At 30.8% G+C, this 21,463-nt stretch overlaps 2 protein-coding genes across 3 annotated transcripts; one reads left to right on the top strand and one right to left on the bottom strand.

Moving 5' to 3' along the window:
- Nucleotides 1-2,411: 2,411 nt before the first annotated feature.
- On the top strand, nucleotides 2,412-3,550 carry LOC101251027 (RING-H2 finger protein ATL16-like). The gene has a single exon (XM_004247185.5). It carries the CDS (start codon nucleotides 2,532-2,534, stop codon nucleotides 3,531-3,533), a length of 1,002 nt encoding a protein of 333 aa, XP_004247233.1. The 5' UTR covers nucleotides 2,412-2,531; the 3' UTR covers nucleotides 3,534-3,550.
- Nucleotides 3,551-4,318: 768 nt separating this feature from the next.
- LOC101250730 (protein KINESIN LIGHT CHAIN-RELATED 1) lies at nucleotides 4,319-13,463 on the bottom strand. Of its 2 annotated transcripts, XM_010328144.3 has the most exons (3): nucleotides 9,546-13,463; nucleotides 4,800-5,045; nucleotides 4,319-4,703 (listed from the first exon to the last, which is right to left on the bottom strand). In XM_010328144.3, exons 1-2 carry the CDS (start codon nucleotides 11,246-11,248, stop codon nucleotides 4,808-4,810), a joined length of 1,941 nt encoding a protein of 646 aa, XP_010326446.1. In that variant the 5' UTR covers nucleotides 11,249-13,463; the 3' UTR covers nucleotides 4,319-4,703; nucleotides 4,800-4,807. The 2 variants fall into 2 exon arrangements, with proteins under 2 accessions (XP_010326446.1, XP_004247232.1); XM_004247184.5 differs by having other exon boundaries at nucleotides 4,319-5,045.
- Between the last annotated feature and the right edge of the window lie 8,000 nt (nucleotides 13,464-21,463).

Below are 21,463 nucleotides of genomic sequence, written 5' to 3'. Positions count from 1 at the left end.
GTCACATGTATACAATTTTGTATGGAATAATTATTGGTTCGATATATCAACAGTAACTGGCTCTTCTTTGATAAATAAATATGGATCAACATATCTTAATTGTCTAATCATTTTGTATATCAAGTGTTTTTTCTCCTCGTGTACATTTTGTGTCAGCATATTTGAGTGTAACTGCAACAGACTATAGATTTGTATCAATGTATTTAACTTTATTATACATTTATATTATGTGTTGTATACTCTTTTAGAATATAATTGATACAATATTGTATCTCTCCCTCATTTAATCATACTGAGAGTGAGTATGAAAATCGAAGAGGAAGAAGAGAGATCTAGTCCACCATCTCTAGCCTATATTTGACATAATACAAATAAACACACACAAAGTAAAATATATATTTGTTTTGCAATCTGAACATTGTATTAGGCGGGAAATACGGGGTGGGGAATTCATATGAAATTCTAATTATAGCTATGAATTGTTAATTCTATGTGTAATAAATTGAATACATATCCCTTGTTTGTCAAATTATGTAATTCTTAAAAATTTGGTCTACAACAATATACAAAACATACATCCGGTGTATAACAATATACAAAACTTTCATGTATCCTTTTACAACAATATTTAAGAATTTGATATACAATATAATACACTCAATATACCGCGTTATTTAAAAATTTGATATACAATATTATACCCCCAATATACAAATAAAAAATTATGTTAACAAAATCGTAAAAAAAAAAAAAAAAAAAACTACCTGATATCTTCTCATTTGAAGCAATTAGGCTTGAGGAGTGAAAACTAAATATATAAAAAGACTAACAATAATCAATTGCTACAATTAAATAAAAAGCATGTTCAAATATAATTATAAAATTTCGAAAGAGAACACATTTTCATATACAACAAATAATTAGATTATATTCAAAGATATGCATTATCATAGAATTTTTATAAGTATTTTTGTTTGACAATAATTTCTTGAATATGTATGTACATATAGGTAAAGAGAAGTAGACTACAACAAATAATGTGTAAAACTTCAGACTATAACAATGGTCTTAGTGAAAGCAATAATAATAATAATAAAGTAATGTCTCATTTTTCCAAAATCTAAACTTTAATTTAGTCTGCATTCACAGGTTCAAACTTGATCCAATCATCTTGAACTCGACAGACAAGTTATCAAATATAATTTAAATCTTGAACTCACTTTCTCATTTCGATTATTTTGCTATTCACTTATTAGTCGAAAGTGTGGAGATTGAAAGGCCAAGTGTTCATGAGGTCACCCACGCCTAGAGTTGCATGGACCATTTGGTCGGTATTGATGTTGATATTAGGGTCCATTTCTCTTTTTCACTTCAAATTAGGAATCGTGCAACATACTTCAAGTACTACTTTTTGTGTCTTGTGAATCATTAGGCAACCATATTTTCTACATTTATGACTCATCCCATTCCCCTATCTACACTAGAAAATAATGTCACATTTTAATGTTTTTTTCCCACAAATATTTAAGTTTCAATCTACTTTGTGTTATATTTGACTAGTTGTTTACTATTCTATTTTGGAATATTAATAAGACGCTAATTAATTTTGTCCAACAATAGTTGTTTACTATTAATTTTGTACATTTCTGAAGAAACTATCAATAGAAGGGTAATTTTATGACTCCCTCTGTCCCAATTTATATAACACGTTTTATTTTTTTTGAGAGTCGGACATTTAAAGTTTGACCGGTATAATTGATAATTCAAAATATCTAAAAGATCTATGAAAAATTTATGGCCAAAGATAGACTTATTTAAATGTTGAAATATGAAAGGTGACACATAAAATGAGACGGAAGGAGTATATCACTCTTAGCATATAATAAATACAATGTCTTGAAAATGTGTAATTAGAAACGACTACAATTAATGATAAGGGTAAGTTAGAAACTAAACTTAAAAATTATCCGTTGATTTCATAAAGTAAACAAGTATTGTTGAACATTCCATAAATAGTATAATGCTATCGCACATTAATTTTCTATATGAACTTTTAGAATAACATATAATTTGAGTCACGGGAGTAGCAATTTAAACCCAGGGCTTGTCACTGTATAAATCGATTTCTTGAAATACAGAGAGGGAAAAGGACTCCACAGGGCTAGAGATTCATGTTTTAAGAAAAGAAAAATTACTAGGTTAAGAGTGACAAGTAAAAAATATTTTAAAAATAAAATGCCAAAAAAGAAATGGAGCAGAGGCCAAGTGGAAATGTGAAGTCTGTTTCATACTCTTAGTTTAATAATATAGTCAACTTGCATTTTTTGTTCACTCCATCTCCCAACTACATGTCTCAGCATTTTCAAACACACACTTTATTTTATCTTGAACATCAATTATTACACATAATTAATTGCATGTGTTCCTCAAAAGTCTCCATTCAATGCTCTTATTTCTTTATTCATATTTGACTTTCCAAGTTTTCTCATAAAACGCATAGCTCGTCATATTCTTTATTCGTTACCGTAGTGATGGATGCAGCAGCAGCATCGCATAAACATATGTTCATTCAGTTTCTTGTTTCATTCAAAAACCAGCAGAACAACAACAACACGAGTGTAACACACTTAACTCCAACGGGTGCAGTTTCTGAAAACGGCTTCCCTATAATTGGCGTTGCGATGTTAGGAATCATGGCAATAGGGTTCTTGCTAGTGAGTTACTACATCTTTGTGACAAAATGCTGCATCAACTGGCAGCAATTTGACCCATTAAGACGCTTCTTCAATACGCGTCCACGCCAATACGAAGAGACTTATACACCATCAAGAGAAAGCAGAGGACTTGATGAATTGGTAATAAGAGAAATTCCAACTTATCCGTACAGCAGAAACAGAGTTGGTGAAACAAGTTTTAGAAGATGTGTTGTTTGTTTGAATGAATTTAAAGAAGATGAAATGCTTAGACTTCTTCCTAAATGTAGCCATGCTTTCCATTTAGACTGCATTGATATCTGGCTTCAAAACAATGCTAGCTGTCCTCTTTGTAGAAGTAGCATTTCAGGTACAACCGCTAAACATCCAATCGATATGATTATCGCGCCAAATTCATCACCTCAAGATCCTCATATTCCACTTCTGAGAAGAAGAAGAAGCGAGGAAGATTTCGTGGTGATTGAATTGAGTGGTGAACTTGGAACAGAGGCGCAAAACTCTGTCAGCACAAGCAGTGACTTTGAACAGAGGATTGATAAGTTGGATACAAGGAAGTATTCAATGATGGGAGATGAGTGTATAAATGTAAGAGATAAAGATGCTCTGTTTTCAGTTGAGCCAATAAGGAGATCGTTTTCGATGGATTCAGCAGCAGATCGACATGTTTACTTATCAGTGCAACAGATGATACGTCATAATAGGCAGATGATCAGTGAGCTCAGAAACAATGGTGAAAGCAGTAGTAGATCCATTCGAAAATCCATCTTTTCTTTTGGACATACAAGATCTAAGACATCAGTTTTACCTTTTGAATCTTAAAAATTTTGATCTTTCAATTTGTTTTTTTTTTCTTCATTCTTTATTGCAACTTTACACAAATATTAACATGGTATTTGATAGTTTACCTACTGTAACTGACTGTCACGTCCACAAAGTTCAAAATTTTCTTGAAAAAATGTTTTATTTGTTTATTTTAATACAAGAATAGGATAGGATAGAATATAGAAGATATATGAAACATAGAATCATTGTAAAGTCACAATGGTAGCAAAAATATTTTATTTATATTTTGTACTAGTTCATGAGTGATGATGTATTGTGTGAGAAAATCACAAGGAATGGGCTAAGAAATGAGATAAGGGTCTAATCATGGCAAGGAGCCCTTCGGGAACTCACGATACAGAAAAGAAAGGAATGAATATTTCTCCGGAGTTAATAATAATATTACAAAATTTTGCATTTTTATATTTATTGAGAGTAAATATTTACATAATGTTAGCACAATTGTCAAATTGGTCAAACTTGAAGAGCATAATACATTTTTTCTAGGCAGAAACTCATGTGAAGCTGTCTTTTACAGTTACTCACTTCAATCTATTATAATTAATATTGACGATGAAAAAATATTTATTACTGGCATTTCAATTAATTATGTTGACTAATCTAACTGTTCTTAAAAGTTATTTAGCTAAACAACTCTATGTAAAAATGATAAAAGTGGACCTTACTTTGCTGATTAGGGAGTATTTTGTTTTTTAAATCTGTGTGAACGCACTAATAAAGTATTAATTAACAAAATAAGTCAAACATCAAGATTCACAATATACGAAAAAAGTAAAGTAATTTCAAAATCTCTTTCTACAGTACAATATTTTTTTTATGCAAGATTCTGCGTGTTGCAAATATTTATGTCACAAATTGCAGAGACAATAAACGAAAATGTAGCATGGCAAATTCCTTGTTTCCATGCCATGTGAGGGGAAAAAAAATCAACGATATGAATACTCAATTGTCTGTGTCGTTTCATCCAAGCTCATCTTTCTTCGTCTAATATTAGCAACAACACCAAAAAGAATACAAAAACTTTGCTATTAAAACGACTATTCAAACACATCAAAGTGGTTTTCAGAACCAAACCATGACAGAGACCTCAATGTAGATGAAAGTCGCAGACCGAATGATCTCATATCTTTGATATCCTTAGCGAAGCTTTATAAGAAAAGGTTTGAGTGAAGATGATACACCAAACGAACAAAAGGTATAGTTTTATTCCTAAAAAGGGAAAGAGAAGATTAATAAACTTACGGAGAACATCATTGATTCAGCATTTTAGTTGCATTTCTTTGCCTTTCAATGGCTGAAACTACAACTTGTTCACTAGAACTAGCCAAAGGCAAGGCCTTCATCATGTTCCTATCGGATACACCAGAAGCTTTCTTCTTCAGTTGTTCAAGAAGTCGATGAGCTTCTTTAAGTTCATCTACTGCGCTTGGACCATGGCCTTCCCAAGCCTCAATTGCTTTCTCCTGAAAGTTTATAGCAAGCTGATAGCTGAAAAATACAAAGTAACATGTTAAGACATATTTTTCACGCTCAACTAAGAACATCATAAAACTCTAATAAACCGTTCAATCGTACTTTTCTAAAGATAAAGGACTTCTAGTTTCAAGCCTCTTTAGGAGCTTGATAAAGGTATAAATAAGGAAACTAATTAGCAACGGTCATTTACGCTTACTTCTCAACAAATATGATTTCTATAACTAAGGTTTTAGGATAACATAATGCAGGTTTAGGTAATTATGCGGTTGAATATGGAAACATATTTTACAACAACTGAACCTCTGGAAGCATAATTGGTCCTGACGCTCCTGAAGTTGCGTGAATAATCACAGTACCCATTTTTTACAGGATACTCAAATTGCATTTCCCAGAGCCTTCTCCAGATTTTGTCTATTTGCTTGTGACAATTTTTATTTTTTTAAAATGACAGTCTGTGAAACATTATGATGACAATTAATCTTGTCCTCAAATTTAGAAGCGTACAGAGAATACGCTATGTTGCACATCAAGTTTCCACCTAAGAGTCTAAGACAGATGCAATAGCAGAAAGCACGGAGAAGAATGACAACTATGAATCTAGCCAACAGAATTAATTATAAAGCAATATTACAAAGAAAGTCAATATCAGGATCTATCTGTCAATATGTCATCCAAAGTTGTTTATGAGTGCATAGTGGCTCCTCAAAGCCATTATCTAACTCCAGAAAATTTAAAAAGCATAAGTAACTTGATGTTTAAACTTCTAGTGTAATGGTGATTGAAGAGCTGCAATCCTTGCACAAACTAATAATCTAATGTACAACAAAAGCTAAGGAATAAAGAAAGATGCTTTTGTGTTATAATTCAATAACAAGTTGCAATTAAATTTAGCGCAAGGAGGACAAGTGACCCCAAATGGTATTGAGTGGGACGGTTGACTCCAATTAAACTACCAAAGTCTTAATGCCAATTTACTACAGATGGAAATACGTCTAATTTAATACCAGTAGGAAAAGCTCAAAACAGAGGTGGTAATGATTGGTGCAGCCTATCAACACCAATTAGATGTTGGATGTCATTAAACAATACTCAAGGAATAGTTTTGAATAAACTTCCTCCACTGATCAAATTTCCTGGACAGAAAAGGTTTTGTTTGAATTTTCCATTTTTCTCTAGTTTATTTTTCCTTTGCAGGCGTACAAGACCTCTATTGACAAAAAAGAGAAATCCAAATGTAGGGAAAATTAAAAAGGCATTCACATGCATAACATCATCTTTTTTGAAACTACATGCATAACATCTTTCTTCAATCAAAGCAACTTATATAACATAGTTTTGTTTATCTAACCAATACATGGGTATCCTTTACGTAGTATACAAATATAAATAACTTCCACCTGATGTTAGTCTATTGTCCTAAGATCAATCAGTAAATAATCATGTGTGCATTCCGGTTTAATCAGAATTATTTCATTCCAGTAATAGTACAGGATTGGTTAGGAAAACTAGGATTTACCTAAAAGACTAAAACCGGAGGTTCTTTAGTTTATGCTGCTAAGGCTCTTACTATATCTAGCGGCAGAAGTGAAAAAATTACAACACTTAAGGGTCATTTTGATTTCATTTGAGGATTTGGGTTACATATAAATGTTAGAAAGAGGTCTTTGTTTAAAACGAACGAGTTAAGAAACAAACAGGAATTAGCACACTTTGGGTTGTAGGGTAGAAGAAATACCAAAAGTATGCTTGGACCTTCCTTTGGGAGGAAAATATCAGGTGGAACCTCATATGCAAGGTGTGAATGTGAATGAAAAGTTGGAAAAGAGACTTCCAAATTAAGGAAATAATATGAATCCATAGCAATCATGCTAATCCTAATATTATCTTGGATAGCATTCATACATTTATAGTGACCATGTTCCATATGTCTGCATATGGTGAGAAACATTGAACAGAATAAGGAGCAGTTTCCTAAGGGAAGGACATTCTGATCCACTCGGTGAAACTATCTAACGTAACAGCAACCAAAAAAGAGGGGATCTTAGAAGTAATTTTTTTAAAAAAAAAAACTAGAGTCTTCGGAACAAATGCATGTTGTTCAAATGGTTATGAAGATTCAGTAGAGAAGAAGCCCTCTGGAGAAAGGTACTCGGTGCAAAATATAGGATGCGCAGCCCTTGGTGTACCAGGGCAATAACCCTAACATATTGCGTTGCTCTTTGGAAGAGCATAAGGAGCTTATGGCATGAATTTCAAACACTAGTAAAACTGAAGGTTGCTAATAAAAAGAAGATCAAATGTGGAGGAAAACATGGTTAGAAGAAGTCCATCAAGGAAGCATTTCCTGACCAGTATTGCATTGCGATGGAGCAAAAAGTTCTCCTGAAGGCTGACGATTAAATGACAGGTAAACTATAATCCTGAATGAAATTATCAGGATCTTATTATAAAAAGTGTGGCCCAAAATGCCAAACCCTCTGGAGAATGCCCCAAGCCTTGGCTCACAAGATTCACACACATGGAAAGCAGGTAAGAGCAGCTCATTATCGGTTAAGTCTTGTTATAACCTGCTGTTACAAGTGCCAGAGGAAGCAACTAGCCCTAAAAGGTTGTGGAAGAACAAGACACCCCTAAAGGTAATGTGCTCCACATGGATAGATGCACAAAGCCTGCTTCACCCTAAAGAAAAAGGCGTGGAGGGGATACATATCTTGTTGCAGAGGCTACCTGTGTAATAGTGCAGAAGAAGACTCGGAACATCTATTTCTTCACTGTACCCATGCCCATCTATGGAGAATGCTTTGAAGGATGTTGGGAGTTAGATGGATGATACCAGCAAAGTAAGGGATGTAATCAGTTGCTGGAGAGGAAGAGTACTGCAAAGCAACTGACGACAATATGGAACAGCATACTGCCTACCCCTGTGTGTTATGTGGACAATACAAAAGGAAAGAAGTTCCAGATTATTGAAAGGATTACTGAAATTCATTGTATAATATTTACTTGTCCCAAATTTTCTTCTTTGTTGGTGTCAGATGAAAGATGTACATCACGTTGACACACCTTTTAATCTGTTTGACACTCCGTTTTACTTCAAGACTCCATATATTTTGAGTAGGAGACTAAGTCATACATCATGTACAGTTTTTTTCCAGCACTCACTTGGTGCTGTTAATCTGAATGACCTTTTACTTATCAGAAGGAAAAGAAAAACCATTTCCTCAGCCTCAAATGTTATTGCTGAGTTTAAGTCCTTATTTTTATCTACTAATTCAAATTATTCACCACTAAGGTGCATATGTCTTGTTGATACCGGTAGTGTCAGGCCCAACTTCCTACCTTGAGTCCTTGATATTCCATTCGGGTATTACATATAGCTATTGAAAACTCTATCCACCAACATTTAAGCAAATGGTAAGAAATCACCTAATTCTTTTGACCTCTGTTCGGATTTGAACCCTTGTCTCCATTGATTTTTATTCCAACTTCTTCGACCACTAAGTGCACCTTTGGGTGCAAATTTCTACGAATGTAAAGTTGTCTACTTACTGCTTAGATAGATAAGCTTTTGAGTTCATATGTGTGAATCAAGCTCGGACAACTAATTGTTCAATTAAAGCTTCTCAATATTCCTATGTCAAGTCACTTGTCAAGATGGATAAGTTCACACTTTGGTGTTTTTTCCATCTACTATCCTTCTTAACATATCTCAATCTGACAAAATATTCGGAATTCATACCAACCATGAATGAACATCTGGATAATTGGTCAAATCTATTGGCAGTAAGCTGTTTCAACATGATCAAACTGAGGAGATGTTCTGTCACTGTCACAGCATAGCAGCAGATAAATAGCCTCTACGAAGAAAAGAGACTCCAAAAGTTGGTATTGATATACTTCCAACGTGGCAGAATATGAGGCAGTGCATACACCCAGTCCATACTACATTTATATAAGTGGAACACTAGTTTTCAACAACACGTGTGAGAACACAAGGGAACATATAGAGCATGCAGAAGCTTGGCATATGAAATAAAATGTCAGATAAACAACAGATACTGAAGGCTACTAAGAGGAGTATCTATTCCCTTGACATATTACTAAGATTTATATGAGGAATACATGGACACAAATATTAACCATATAAGATACACATTAACAAATTCAAGAGGCGAGATGAAATAAGAACGGCAGTAAGGTAATTTAAAGAATCAACTTAACAAGTTAAACTTCTTGTTGCATGGACACATTTAAACGTACATGATACAGGGTGTGCAAGTATTGGATATGAATATGTGCAGTTTGTGCTAATTTTTACTGTATTTGGCATGACGTACTTATACCTGCCTCGCAGGCCCACTTTATCCGGTACATTAAAGACAAATGAAGGATTCATACAACACATATTTAAATTGCTCATATGGTGTACTTGGTATATGTATATGCATTCAAAGAGAAAAATGCACACTCACAAGTGCCAATATAACTTAAAGAAAAGATTGAACTTGTTACCTCCCCATGGCAGCATATGCTTTTGAAAGGTTTTGGCATGCTTCAATTGTATCTGTATGATGAGGACCAAGAGAAACATCCATGATATCCTTTGCATATGCAAAAACCTGGGCAGCAGATTGTGGTCTATCTAATTCCAAATATGCTGCACCCAAATTATTGTATACATAACCAACTGCATAATGTTTTGATCCAAAGCTTTCTTTCAACCTCTCCGCTGCATCCTCCAAGAAAGGAATAGCATGCTGCACTCCACCAGTTAAGAGAAGTAACCAGCCAACTCGTGCTGAAACACTTCCAACTGAATGTTGTTCCTGAGGTAGTTTTTCAAGCATTGCCAGTGTTCTCTTTAATAGTAATATAGCAGCTTCAAACTTATCCATTGTCTCATACAGCATAGAAATTTCCATGTATGCCTCCGAAACTTCAACAGGGGAGGTTTTTTCTTTCTTTCCTAGGATTCCAGATGCAATTTCAAGGCACTTCTCTGCATCCGTGAACTTCTCCTGATTGCATAATGCTTTTGCCATGGAGATAAAGACCATAGCTCTATCCTCACTCTCTCTTCCAGTCTGCTGAACAATAACTTTCAAAGTATTAATGGCCTCATCATATCTCCCCAAGGCTATTTGCATGTTGGCTGCATCAATCTCCGCACGAAGCAAATCAGTATCAAGACCCCAGTTTTTCAAAACTTTCTGTGATATTTGATTTTGTTCCAATGCCTTCTCATGTTCTTCTAATCCAGTATAAATAACTCCTAGAAGCCTCCGATCATGTGCAACCTCTACAGAGTTTTGCCCTAGTTGTGCCTTGTGTATGTCCAATGCCTTCAAACAAAAGGGTAGAGCCTCTTTAAAATGCAATATGGCAACATATGCCTCCGCGACATCCCTATTAGCTTTTCCAAGTTCTATACTATCTCTTTCCAGAGTCATCTCTTTTAACTCCAAAGACTTCCTAAGATTAGCAAGGGCCTCTTCTCTCCTCCCCATAGCCGTTTTCGTATTACACAATTCAAGCTGAACAGCATGAAGAATAGGCCTAACATCCTCAACACTACAAGAACCATCCTTAACTAATTTATCCAGAACCCTATTAGCCCTATTAAGATACCCCAAACTATCATTAAATCTTTTCAAACTATAACAAGTAGAACCCAACAATTGCAAAGTCATGGCAAGAGGCAAAGACAATTTATCATCTCTATCCAATACATTCAAAGCCCTATTAGCAAAAGACAGAGCCTTTTCAGGATCCTCACCTTCTTGGTCAAGTTTGAGACCTATTCTTAAACATGGCAAACCAAGTTCCCTCTCATCAAAACTTACCTCCATTTCTTGAAAAACCTGAAGCATTTCTTGCATAGTCTTTGCTGACTCAAAAGCCTCTTCAAGTTGTGATCTTTCTCTAATCTTTCTCTGTCTTGAAGACAACTGAGATGGGTTTTGCTCCACAAGTGTGTTGAAACTTTGGGATTGCTGTATTTTGAAATTGGATAAATGTAAAAATTGAGTCTTGCTGCAAGATTTGAGATGTGTGTTTGATAATTGAGGGGAAATTTGTTGATTTCCATTGATGGGGTTGGTGCTGGTGGTAGGGAGAGAAGAAAAGTGGGAGATTAAGTCTTTAGAAATGAGAGAGAATGAAGTTTTGGTGTACGCCTGGAGATGTGGAACAGCAAAAGATGAAACTTTCCTCATGATAATAATCTTAACCTCTCGTATTTTGTTTCTGTTAAACCCTGCAAAAACCCTTGGCTCTAAGGTTGTTCAATCCCTCATCGCTTCATTTTTAATAAAGAAGATGTTTTTCCCTTTTTTTTCACTTGGCTAAAAAGTCAAAAATGTCCCTGGAAATAGAAGACAATTAGATTTATAGTTCAATTATGAAAAAAATATATCAAAGTAATATATTACTATATATTCGGGAGAAAGTAGTGATGATTGTTATGAATTTTGCCTTCGAAGATCGTATATAAGAAGGTCGTTGTCAATATTTATCACCATAGTGCATCTCTTATTAGAGAGACATGAAAAATGGAGATTTTGATAGTAGGATTCAGTTGACAGATGAGGCAGAGAATTTAGAATGAATGTTTTATTCATTTGCTATTGGTTGACTAGATAAGTAATCGTGTGATCAATCGATGGACTGAAAAATTGTAAGTCTTAGAGCTCAATAGGTGCTAGAGATAAAGAATAACTAGTCTCGAAAATATCTTATTCATTCCATGTTTGATTGGGATACTTATCTAGAAATTAAAGAGATTCTCCTGATATTTTTATCCCACATTAAAAATGAGATAATAATTCTGAAATAATTAAATTAACTCCAGGAGAACTAGCTTTTGAAAGGATTAATGAAAATTGGCATTTAGTAAGGGATCTTCTCTTATGGAACTGATCGACGGGGTTTGTTTAATTAGATTGATAATTCAATACATTGATCCACAATGCAAAATTGGATGTAGAACTTGTGTTTGGTACAGTTGGAACTATCAATTAACTAGACTTAAGTTTGCTAGCAAATTAAAGTAAGGCTAATGAGTATTAATTTTGTAAGATTTGGACCTAGAGTTCTTGTTAGAGTACTCGGGTCAGAGGTAGATTTAAGATTTATATTTAATGCGTTCAATTTTTGATAATTTTTGTATTATAGTATTCATTATACTGTTAATTTTATGGAGTTCAAATCTAATATTTCTTGACATTCTAGTATGTTTTTACCTCTATATTTATACTCTATGTCGAAAGTTATGAGTTCAGATGAACCTATAATAAAAGAGCTATATCTGCCCCTCATTGAGCTTTGTCGGTACTCCTTTTGTATTATACCATATTTTTACCTTTATATTTATATTTTGTATCGAAAGTTGTGAGTTAGATGAATTCATAGTCAAAAGGTTATATCCGCCCCTCGTTGAGCTTCATCAGTAGTCCTTGTACATGGATGAGCCTAGAGTCATTTCTTGGTATAATAAGATCCTTTAATAAATTATCAATGTTCTGATGATCTTCATTTATAAAATACCACTCAAGTTAAAAGAAAGTATTTTTCTAGGTATAGCTTTGTTAGGAAGTTCCAATTGGTTGTCATTTTGCAGAATCTAAGTTCCTCTATCTTGCATCGTTTTAACAAGGCTTTTCTTGAGTTTTTCACCCACATTCCCATCTTAATCAAATCCATTTGGTGCCAAAGTAGATTGAATATGACCATATACACTCGGCATAGTCGGAATTTTCATTAGGATTCAAAATATTAAAATAATAAACATGCAAAGAAGTCAAAAGAGGACAACATCTATTATACAATAATACATAACACATAATTTTAATCATATATAAACAATATAATTTTTTATTGAAGGAGATTCAAATGAACCCCTTGATCTTACCTGACTAATAATAATAAGTTAAATGGCTACTACAATGACCAATCATATGAGCTGGATCTTAGGAAAAAATCCATTTTCTAAAGCACAAGAGAATATTTTTGGACAGTGACATCAAATTTGGATATAAGAGTGATTACATATGTAGAGATACAAAGAGATTGAGAAGTGAATTAGAGATGAGACAAAGGGATTTACAAGAGTTTAGGACACCTCAACATCCATGTTTAGGTAGAAATAATTGGGGTGGTGCTTCTCCTTTATTGGCAAGAAATGTACCTAAAGAGTCTCTTGAGCAAAGGTATGTTAGGCTGAATACTATAAGGACTAGAGATGAAGTTTTTTTGGAGCTGGAGAATGACAAGTTCTTAAACATGTTGAATGCTGAGGCCTCGAAATACGAGTCCCCCATCGTTCGTAGAGGTAAGTTTTGGAAGCTAATATGGCGACCACGACACAAGTTGAATATAGTACGACCATCATCTTCTAGCTCGAGCTCGTCTCTAGGTAGTAGTTCCAAGAAAAAGAAAGTATTTAAAAGATTAGACCCAAAGAATAGATGGCCTAATGGCTGGTGTTGATATATGGTGAACTACTTACTTGTTGCTTTCATATCGAATAATAACACTCTTTTTGTCATTATGGCTTTTGCTTGTTTTTTAGTCTTTGTTAGGCTAAGGAGTGTCACGTTACACTGCTTCGTTTGAGAAACAATCAATGGACACCAAAAAATTGTATGATCAATTTTAGTTTTCCTTCAATTGAGTATATCACTTATAAGCGAGCAACAAATTAAGGAAAAAGTTCATTGAAACTTTGAAGTCTATGAAGATAAGTTTGAGTAGATTTATTAATATATAGTAGGGATCGGATGTAAATAGGATGAATCATAGCGGGGTGGGGGGTAGGACAAGACCTACTAAGATTTCGATCTGCTTATCTTGACTTGTTTAGCATTTTTCAAAATATTTACTATGTTTCACATCGCTTGTTTATATTATCTTTTATTTCTCCTTCTTATTTTTTTACTTTGTAGCATGATTTTTTAAGCCCTGCCTTATTTATATATTTTTTGATAGTAAAGATATTTTTAAATCAAAGTATATATTGATTGTAAAAGCATTTTTTTTATCAAGATATTAATAGATGATATTTTTGTTTAAATCCACGTAGTTTAAAACATTTTCTTTTTTATATTTTAATATATAAAATTAAATATCCAAAAAAATAAAATCTCATATCATATAGTTTATTAATAACTATTTTTCGCTTAATTTATCTTCACACTTAACAAACAAACATGAAAGAGATCTCATATTTTAAAACCAATGAATACGCTTAATTTAAAGTGAATAATATGGCACCATATCAATTAAGTTGTTTTAATCCAATAAAATTGTTAAACATCTCAAAAAGTAAATCAAAAGAAGAAGAAATTAAAGAAACACGTAGTATAGCTAGTTATAAATAAAAATGTAATTCAAAAGTGCATGTCATGATCAAAATTAAACATTGGTCCACATGTTGGCACTGTTCCTTTTCTAGGTATTCATTATAATAATTGTCACTGTGCTTATAAAGTAAAATTAAATTAAAATTAAAATCCTAATCAATCATAAGCTTTCTACGATCCACATGAAAAATTAAAAAACTTTTCGAAAAAAATATTGAAAAACCACAGGATGCATGCCTACTGTTCTGTTCATATTAAGATTTAAGGGTATGTTTACTGAGGATTTTTTTCATATTTGGTTCATTGAATTTTTCTAAATTTATTTTAAAAAGAAGTTAAAGTTACGTCTAATTGAGAAAATGATTTTTTCATGGAAGTACAGAAAACAAATTCCTCAGCAAATGACATTTTACATAGATTGTGTTATTTTTACTTGTTAATACACTTTATTTTTATTTTCACTCGCTATATATTTTAATTATATACAAATATTTTTAGAATATTTGTTTGTAGCGATATTGTTTTAAATGGAAGATTCTTATGTTAAAAAAAAATAAGCGCAATTTTCACATATAACAAACATAAAATTCATATTTGTATGTTATAACAAAGTTTGTATAATTGTGCTCCATAACAAATTTATATATGTATAATTCGCTATACATATATAATTGAAGTGAATTGTATAAAACGAAGTGTATAAAACGAGAAAGAGAAAGAGACTTGGACAGAGAATTGTATAAAACGAATCGTATAATTATAAGTGTATAAGACGATTATATACAATTTGAATTTGTGTATGTATATATACAATTTTCTCTCGTTTTATACAATTATAAACGCAATTTATACAATTCTATTGTATAAAGCGAAAGAGGCGAGCCAAAGAGGAAGAGTGACGAGCGAGAATATGAGGGAGAGAGGAACTGACAAACAGTTTGCTATGGACAGAATAAATCAAATTGTAGCTACTGTATTTATTTTATATTATTAGTTTGTTATTCTATACAATTATCCCAAAAAATAACTATTCTATCCGTCCACTTTTATTTATCATGTTGCGTTTTTTGAAAGTCACTTTGACTAATTTTTAAAGTTAAATTAGATTATATTAATTCGATATTTTAAACAAAAAATTTAGATATTAAAAAACTATACGAATTCCAATTTTTTTTGTATATCAATATGATGAAAAAAATATATCGTAAAATGTTAGTTAAAGTTTTTATAGTTTGACTCTAAAAAGGAAAATATGACAATTAAAAATATATGGAGATAGTAACCGGTTTTCAATTTATTACTCCTTCTGTTACATATTAGTCGATCATCTTATTAGTCATCCATACTAGTTGTTCAACTTATTAAATCAACAAAGCATGAATTAAATTAGAGAAAAAGTACACAATTACACCCATCAAACTTATACATTCTTTTCAAGTAGACACTTTTGCTACGATCCTATTACCCCACAAAATTATTTTCAACCATTAAAAATATAACATTTCGAATTATCCTTGACAATTAATTCTTTTTAAAAGTGTTCAAGTTTGTTTGTAAAATTTCCCAAAAAGTTTTTCTAAGGGGATGAACTAGTTAAATTATTTTCTTATTTATAACTTCTTAATATATATATATAAAAATAATGATCAACTAATATAAGACGGAAAAAGTATTATTTAATCAAAACATACCACCTTAACTTATTAATAGTATCAACATTTCTACCTAAACACATAACCACACCTGTATGAAGCATCTCCTCTCGAGATTATTTATTTAAAAAATCAATGTCAAGTATGATGATTCAACACTTATTAACTATTTTCAATTAATTCAAATGGTCTCTAAATCCAAAAATGTAAAATTTTCAAAACAAGTGGTAACACAACATGATTCAAAATCTCGAACTTAATTAAATCCTTTACTAATATACTAGCAACAATATAATTTCTTAAAAAATGAGAATAATTAACATATATAGAAGTGAAAGGGAGAAAAAACGCATTACAAAATTGACTTGAAAAACACAAAAATCAAAGAATAACTCATGACAAAGATGACTAAATAGTCATTGTCTAATATTTCATGCTATTAAAAAGCATAGCTTCAAAATCTAGTTGGGATGATTTTGGTTCCCAATTTACTAATATAATTGAGTGCATGAGAAATAATAGAAAGCAAAATAATTGCAAGAATGATCAAAATATAAGATGGCCTACCAAATCTAAGTGCAAAAATGACATTAAAAAACTAGCCACACCAACCCTAAATTTGATAGTTTATTATCATGTGCACCGTTACATAATGCTTATCTCATTTATGGACAATTGATGAGAGACCACATCATGAATTTAAGACATAAGAAATTGAATAAAATATTGGGGCAAAGGGGTATCATTCTTCTTTGTCTTTTTGTACTCATTTATCTCGATAAGTGTTTGTGTCAGCACGAATACAATATATGTTATTTTCATATTTCAGTTTGCACGAATATAATATATGTTACTCTTGTATTTCAGTTTGTAAAATGCAAGTGAAGTTTATAGAGTAATTAATTTTTTTTTATTGAATTTAAATTATATATTTGACGATCGGAAATTTTCTTGTACGATTAGTGTAACTTAATTTGATATTATTGTATGTTAATTACTACTTGGTATATTTCTAGGTTATCAATTAACAGTGTTCACCATAGTCATTTACATGATTTAAATTAACAAAATATTGTTTACACTATGAGGGTCGATAATATAGATTCATATGCATTCTCCCGATTAAGAGTGATTTTATACTACAACAAAAATAACTTTTAGCGGCATTAAATATTGACACTAATAAAGAGTGTTAACGTCTTTACCGGCATTAGTTAAGTGTCATTAGAATCAGTGTCGCTAAATACTTTAGGAACATATGTAAATGTGACAATTGCTGCTAAAAATACATATCTAACGATAATTAAAAATTATATGCCGCAAATGGCCATTTTTATTGTAGTGTTATACTTTTATTATATTTTTCTTATAGGTAAAGGTGGAGTTAGAATTTTAAAATTATGAGTTCTGAATTATAAAAAGTAAGAAGATATCTTATTGAATTCTTTCTAAATTATATATATATATATATATATATATATATATATATATATAAATTTTTTGTATAAATATAAAATTTTAATTGAGGTTACTGAATTATATTTTTTCATTAAGTTCAAAATTTAGTATATACATGTATGAAAAATAATTTTTGACTTATATACTTCGTATAATTTTTTGGTACATAGTAATAATTCTTTATTTTAAAAAAGAATGACATACGTTTATTTTTAATCTGTTTCAAAAGAATAGTTTTTTTTCTTTTTTGGCTACACTTTTATTTCAATATCAACATAACATGTTCTAAGACACACGATTAAAGAGTATTTTAGTACGATCAACATATATAATTTTAATTTAGGAACACAAGATTGAAAAACTTCTTTTATTTTCATGCACTCCATATCAAATCTTTCAAACTATATTTTTCTATATAAAACAAAAAATATATATAATTTTTCGATAAAAAACATTCAACTAGCGCAACTTAATAATTGACTAGAATATACCTTAGTAGGTTTGAAGTTCAAAGTCCAAATAATCTGAGTATAGTGGAGCATTCATGCCTATTAACGATAGCATTGACTAAGAACAATATCATATATTTAATTGCGTATATATAATATTTGTGCCCTATAAATATATATCTTATATTAAAAATAATATATCTTACACAATGGAGAATTCATGCCTAGGACTCTATAAGGTAGTTGAGAATTTTTTTTTGACAAAAGAACAATGATTTCATGCATTAAAGGAATACCATTGCTAATAATATAATAGTAACCCCAAGATTAAAGTTTTTTAATAAAAGTTACCTCAATATTCTTTTCTTTTTATTTATTTATTTTGAGTCTTTTGCACATTTATTAAAATAGCTATTTTGGAATTTGAATTAAAAATGCTATTGTCTATATTAAATTTAATCTCTTCTCAAATTATAAAGGGAAAAAAATTAATACCTTCTTGGTTACTTTAAAACTCACTTATTTTATCTAGCAAAAGGATGCACAGGAAGTTTTACACTAGAAGCTTAATAATGGTATCAATTTTGTTATTAATCGATTAATAAAAAAAATATAACCCCTAATAATTTAGTACTCTCTTCACTTCGCTGCTACAAAAATAATTTTTAGCGGTAATAAATATACACGTTAATAAAGAATGATAACACTTTTAGTTACCAACATTAGTTAATTATCATTAGATACAATATCGTTATAAGTTTTAGAGACATTTACAAAGATTGTGATATTGCCTCTAAAAATTATATATTTAGCAAAAATAAAACTATTGTATTAATCAATTTCTGCTAAATCAATTTTGTAAAGCTTTTCGTACTTATTCATGTGGCACATAAATTTGACTTGACACAAAATTTAAGGAAAAAAAATGAAACGAGTGATTTAGTAAATCTAAGATATTCGTATGGCTATAAATCATTTTATTGATAATAAATTTTTTATAAAAAAAAAACATTTTTAATCATGAAAAAAATTGCCCCATAATTTTAAAAAGCTTCCAAATATTATAACTTTAGAGCTAGCACATCATTTGAACTAAATTACATACATCTTGTATTGGGGTTGTTGAAAAACACAATTGAATGAAAATTTCAAATTTCAAATTTATATTTTTTTGACAAATAATTATAGCAGCCCTTTGCTAAGTAGAAGTGATGGTTATGCATGTAATCATTTCTAAACTTTATTTAATTCCTAAGCATGTTTTGTCATTTATCTCTGCACCTATTTTCACTCTTCTAATTAATGTACACAAAAAAAAAAAAAGTTGATAAAAGAGATAGTAATAATGATTAGAAATTGATGATAATTATCTCCTTTCGATTACATTGCTAAAAGGAATCTTGTTATAGTGTTTAGTTGGTGTGGTACAACTATAATAAGCTTAATCAAATATGTTTTGTTTTATTGTTGAACTGTGTCATAAAAAAATAGAGACACATGAGTTGACAATATAACATAAAATGTGCTTTAATTTCAAATAAGTTAAGGTTAATTATGGTCAATTATATCGAATGTATTAATAATTTTTTACTTACATTTAAATTCATTTCAAGATAATACAAAATGAAAATATTAGATTCTTTTTTTAAAAAATTCTACTAATATATGAATCTCTAAACAAATACATAGAAAATTTATATGTATTTATTGGAGTTTGAAAGTATAAAACATTATGAGTTGATGGCACCATTCACATGAACTTTGTATTATGTCGGTATATATATATATTCATTCACTATACAGTATTTGTATTGAAAATCGTATGACTCAGTTTATTATATTAACATGCTCCAAATTTAAAACTTTTTATGTTATCATTATTTCTAGAAATACTGTTCTTTCTATTTGCTATATACTCTTTAATTTCACACCTAAGGTCAGTTATTTCCTTTTTTATTTATATTATTAAAAAGATATATTTAATGGTTATTTGATTAAATCAGAAATCAAAATTCTCTCTATTACTTGTAGTTAAATTAAAACTACTCTTGGCAAGTCCTTTATCAACATGTGAAATTGTCATTATAATGCACTTTTTATAAGGATGTGTTGGAAGATAGATATAGGATTAACATAAAACTTTTTATATTGGTTGATACAAAGTAAGAAAAATGTATACTTTATGATTAATTGAATTATTGCTTGCAAGAATGAAAGAAAACTTAAATTTGAGTACTAGGAGATGTAAGAAAATAAATATTGCAATATTCACAAAGTATGACTTCAAGCTAGATAAGTTGTATCAATATATTCAACCTAGCTCAAATTTAATGGAGCAGGATAAGTCAATTCTTTATTTGAAAGGAACTTAAAATGATTAGTGTAACACAATTTTAAAAATCAAAGGTCGAGGTCTAGGGAGGAATATTCGTTTTTTTTAAAAATATTTTTAAAATATATAAAGTAAAGAAATACGAAGTTTTTTCATATTCAAATAAATAAAAAAATTCATATCAAAGAATAATAAAATTTAAAACTTTATTCGAGTGGCTTAATCTTCTAATAAGAACATCTCTTTTTTTTGCTTTAGTTCAAAAATCCATTAAGTCATAACATTTGCTTGATTCGACCATGATACAGATGAGGTGAGTATAAGTGGAGTATAAAAAGACACTATAGGAGAGGTGATTGGTTTCTTCTAGAAACAGTTTACAAAAGTTGAAAATTAAGGTTTTAGGCCTAGAATTCTTAAATTAAAAATATCTCTGTCCATTTCATTTGTAATTATTTATTAACTAATGAGTGCAATACACGTGTCTCTTATACACATATTTATCACTTAACTATTACTAAATAACTAAATAATATGTATTGTTACTTTGATATATATATATATATATATATATATAATAGCAAATTAACAACCTAAAATAAATGGAGTAATTAGGATTTGATTTACTTGTGCTACATATCAAACGTTTGTCAAAATTTGCCAGTCGCCTCTCTCTCAAAAATCTCGCTCGCCAATCTCCCATTTTCGCTCCAATCTCTCGCTCGCTTCTTCACTTTTTATACAAACACAAGTGTATAAAAGCTATTTCTATATATATAAAGCAGATAAAATTGTATAAGTACATATATTTTTGTTCCCCTTTCCCCTTTCTCCCCTCTTCCAGATTTCGCTCACAACCCTCGCCTTTCTCACTTATACAAACAGAAGCGAAATGTATAAATTGCGTTTCTGTTTGTATAAAGCGTGAGAAAATTGTATATACACATGCAGGTACATATATTTTCGTCCTATACACTTATATTTATACAATAAAAATACTCCCCTGCCCAGTTTCTTTTGCCTTTCTCTCTTTCTCGTACTATACAAATTCAAATTGTATCTAATTTCTCTCTTTCTCGTTTTGTACAATTCGATTCAATTGTATATTCCCTGTCCAAGTCTCTTTTATCTTTCTCTTTCTCAATTTATACAAATTCAAATTGTATATAATTGTTCTATA

Source organism: Solanum lycopersicum, chromosome 9, assembly GCF_036512215.1.
Source record: "Solanum lycopersicum chromosome 9, SLM_r2.1".
Lineage (NCBI taxonomy): Eukaryota > Viridiplantae > Streptophyta > Magnoliopsida > Solanales > Solanaceae > Solanum > Solanum lycopersicum.
This window is presented reverse-complemented; position numbering and strand designations above follow the sequence as displayed.

Coding starts and splice junctions, on each gene's coding strand:
- LOC101251027 (XM_004247185.5), top strand. CDS start 2,532: ATGGATGCAGCAGCAGCATCGCATAAACATATGTTCATTCAGTTTCTT.
- LOC101250730 (XM_004247184.5), bottom strand. CDS start 11,248: ATGAGGAAAGTTTCATCTTTTGCTGTTCCACATCTCCAGGCGTACACC. Junction 5,046..9,545: donor GCATATGCTGCCATGGGGAG/GTAACAAGTTCA, acceptor TGTATTTTTCAG/CTATCAGCTTGCTATAAACT.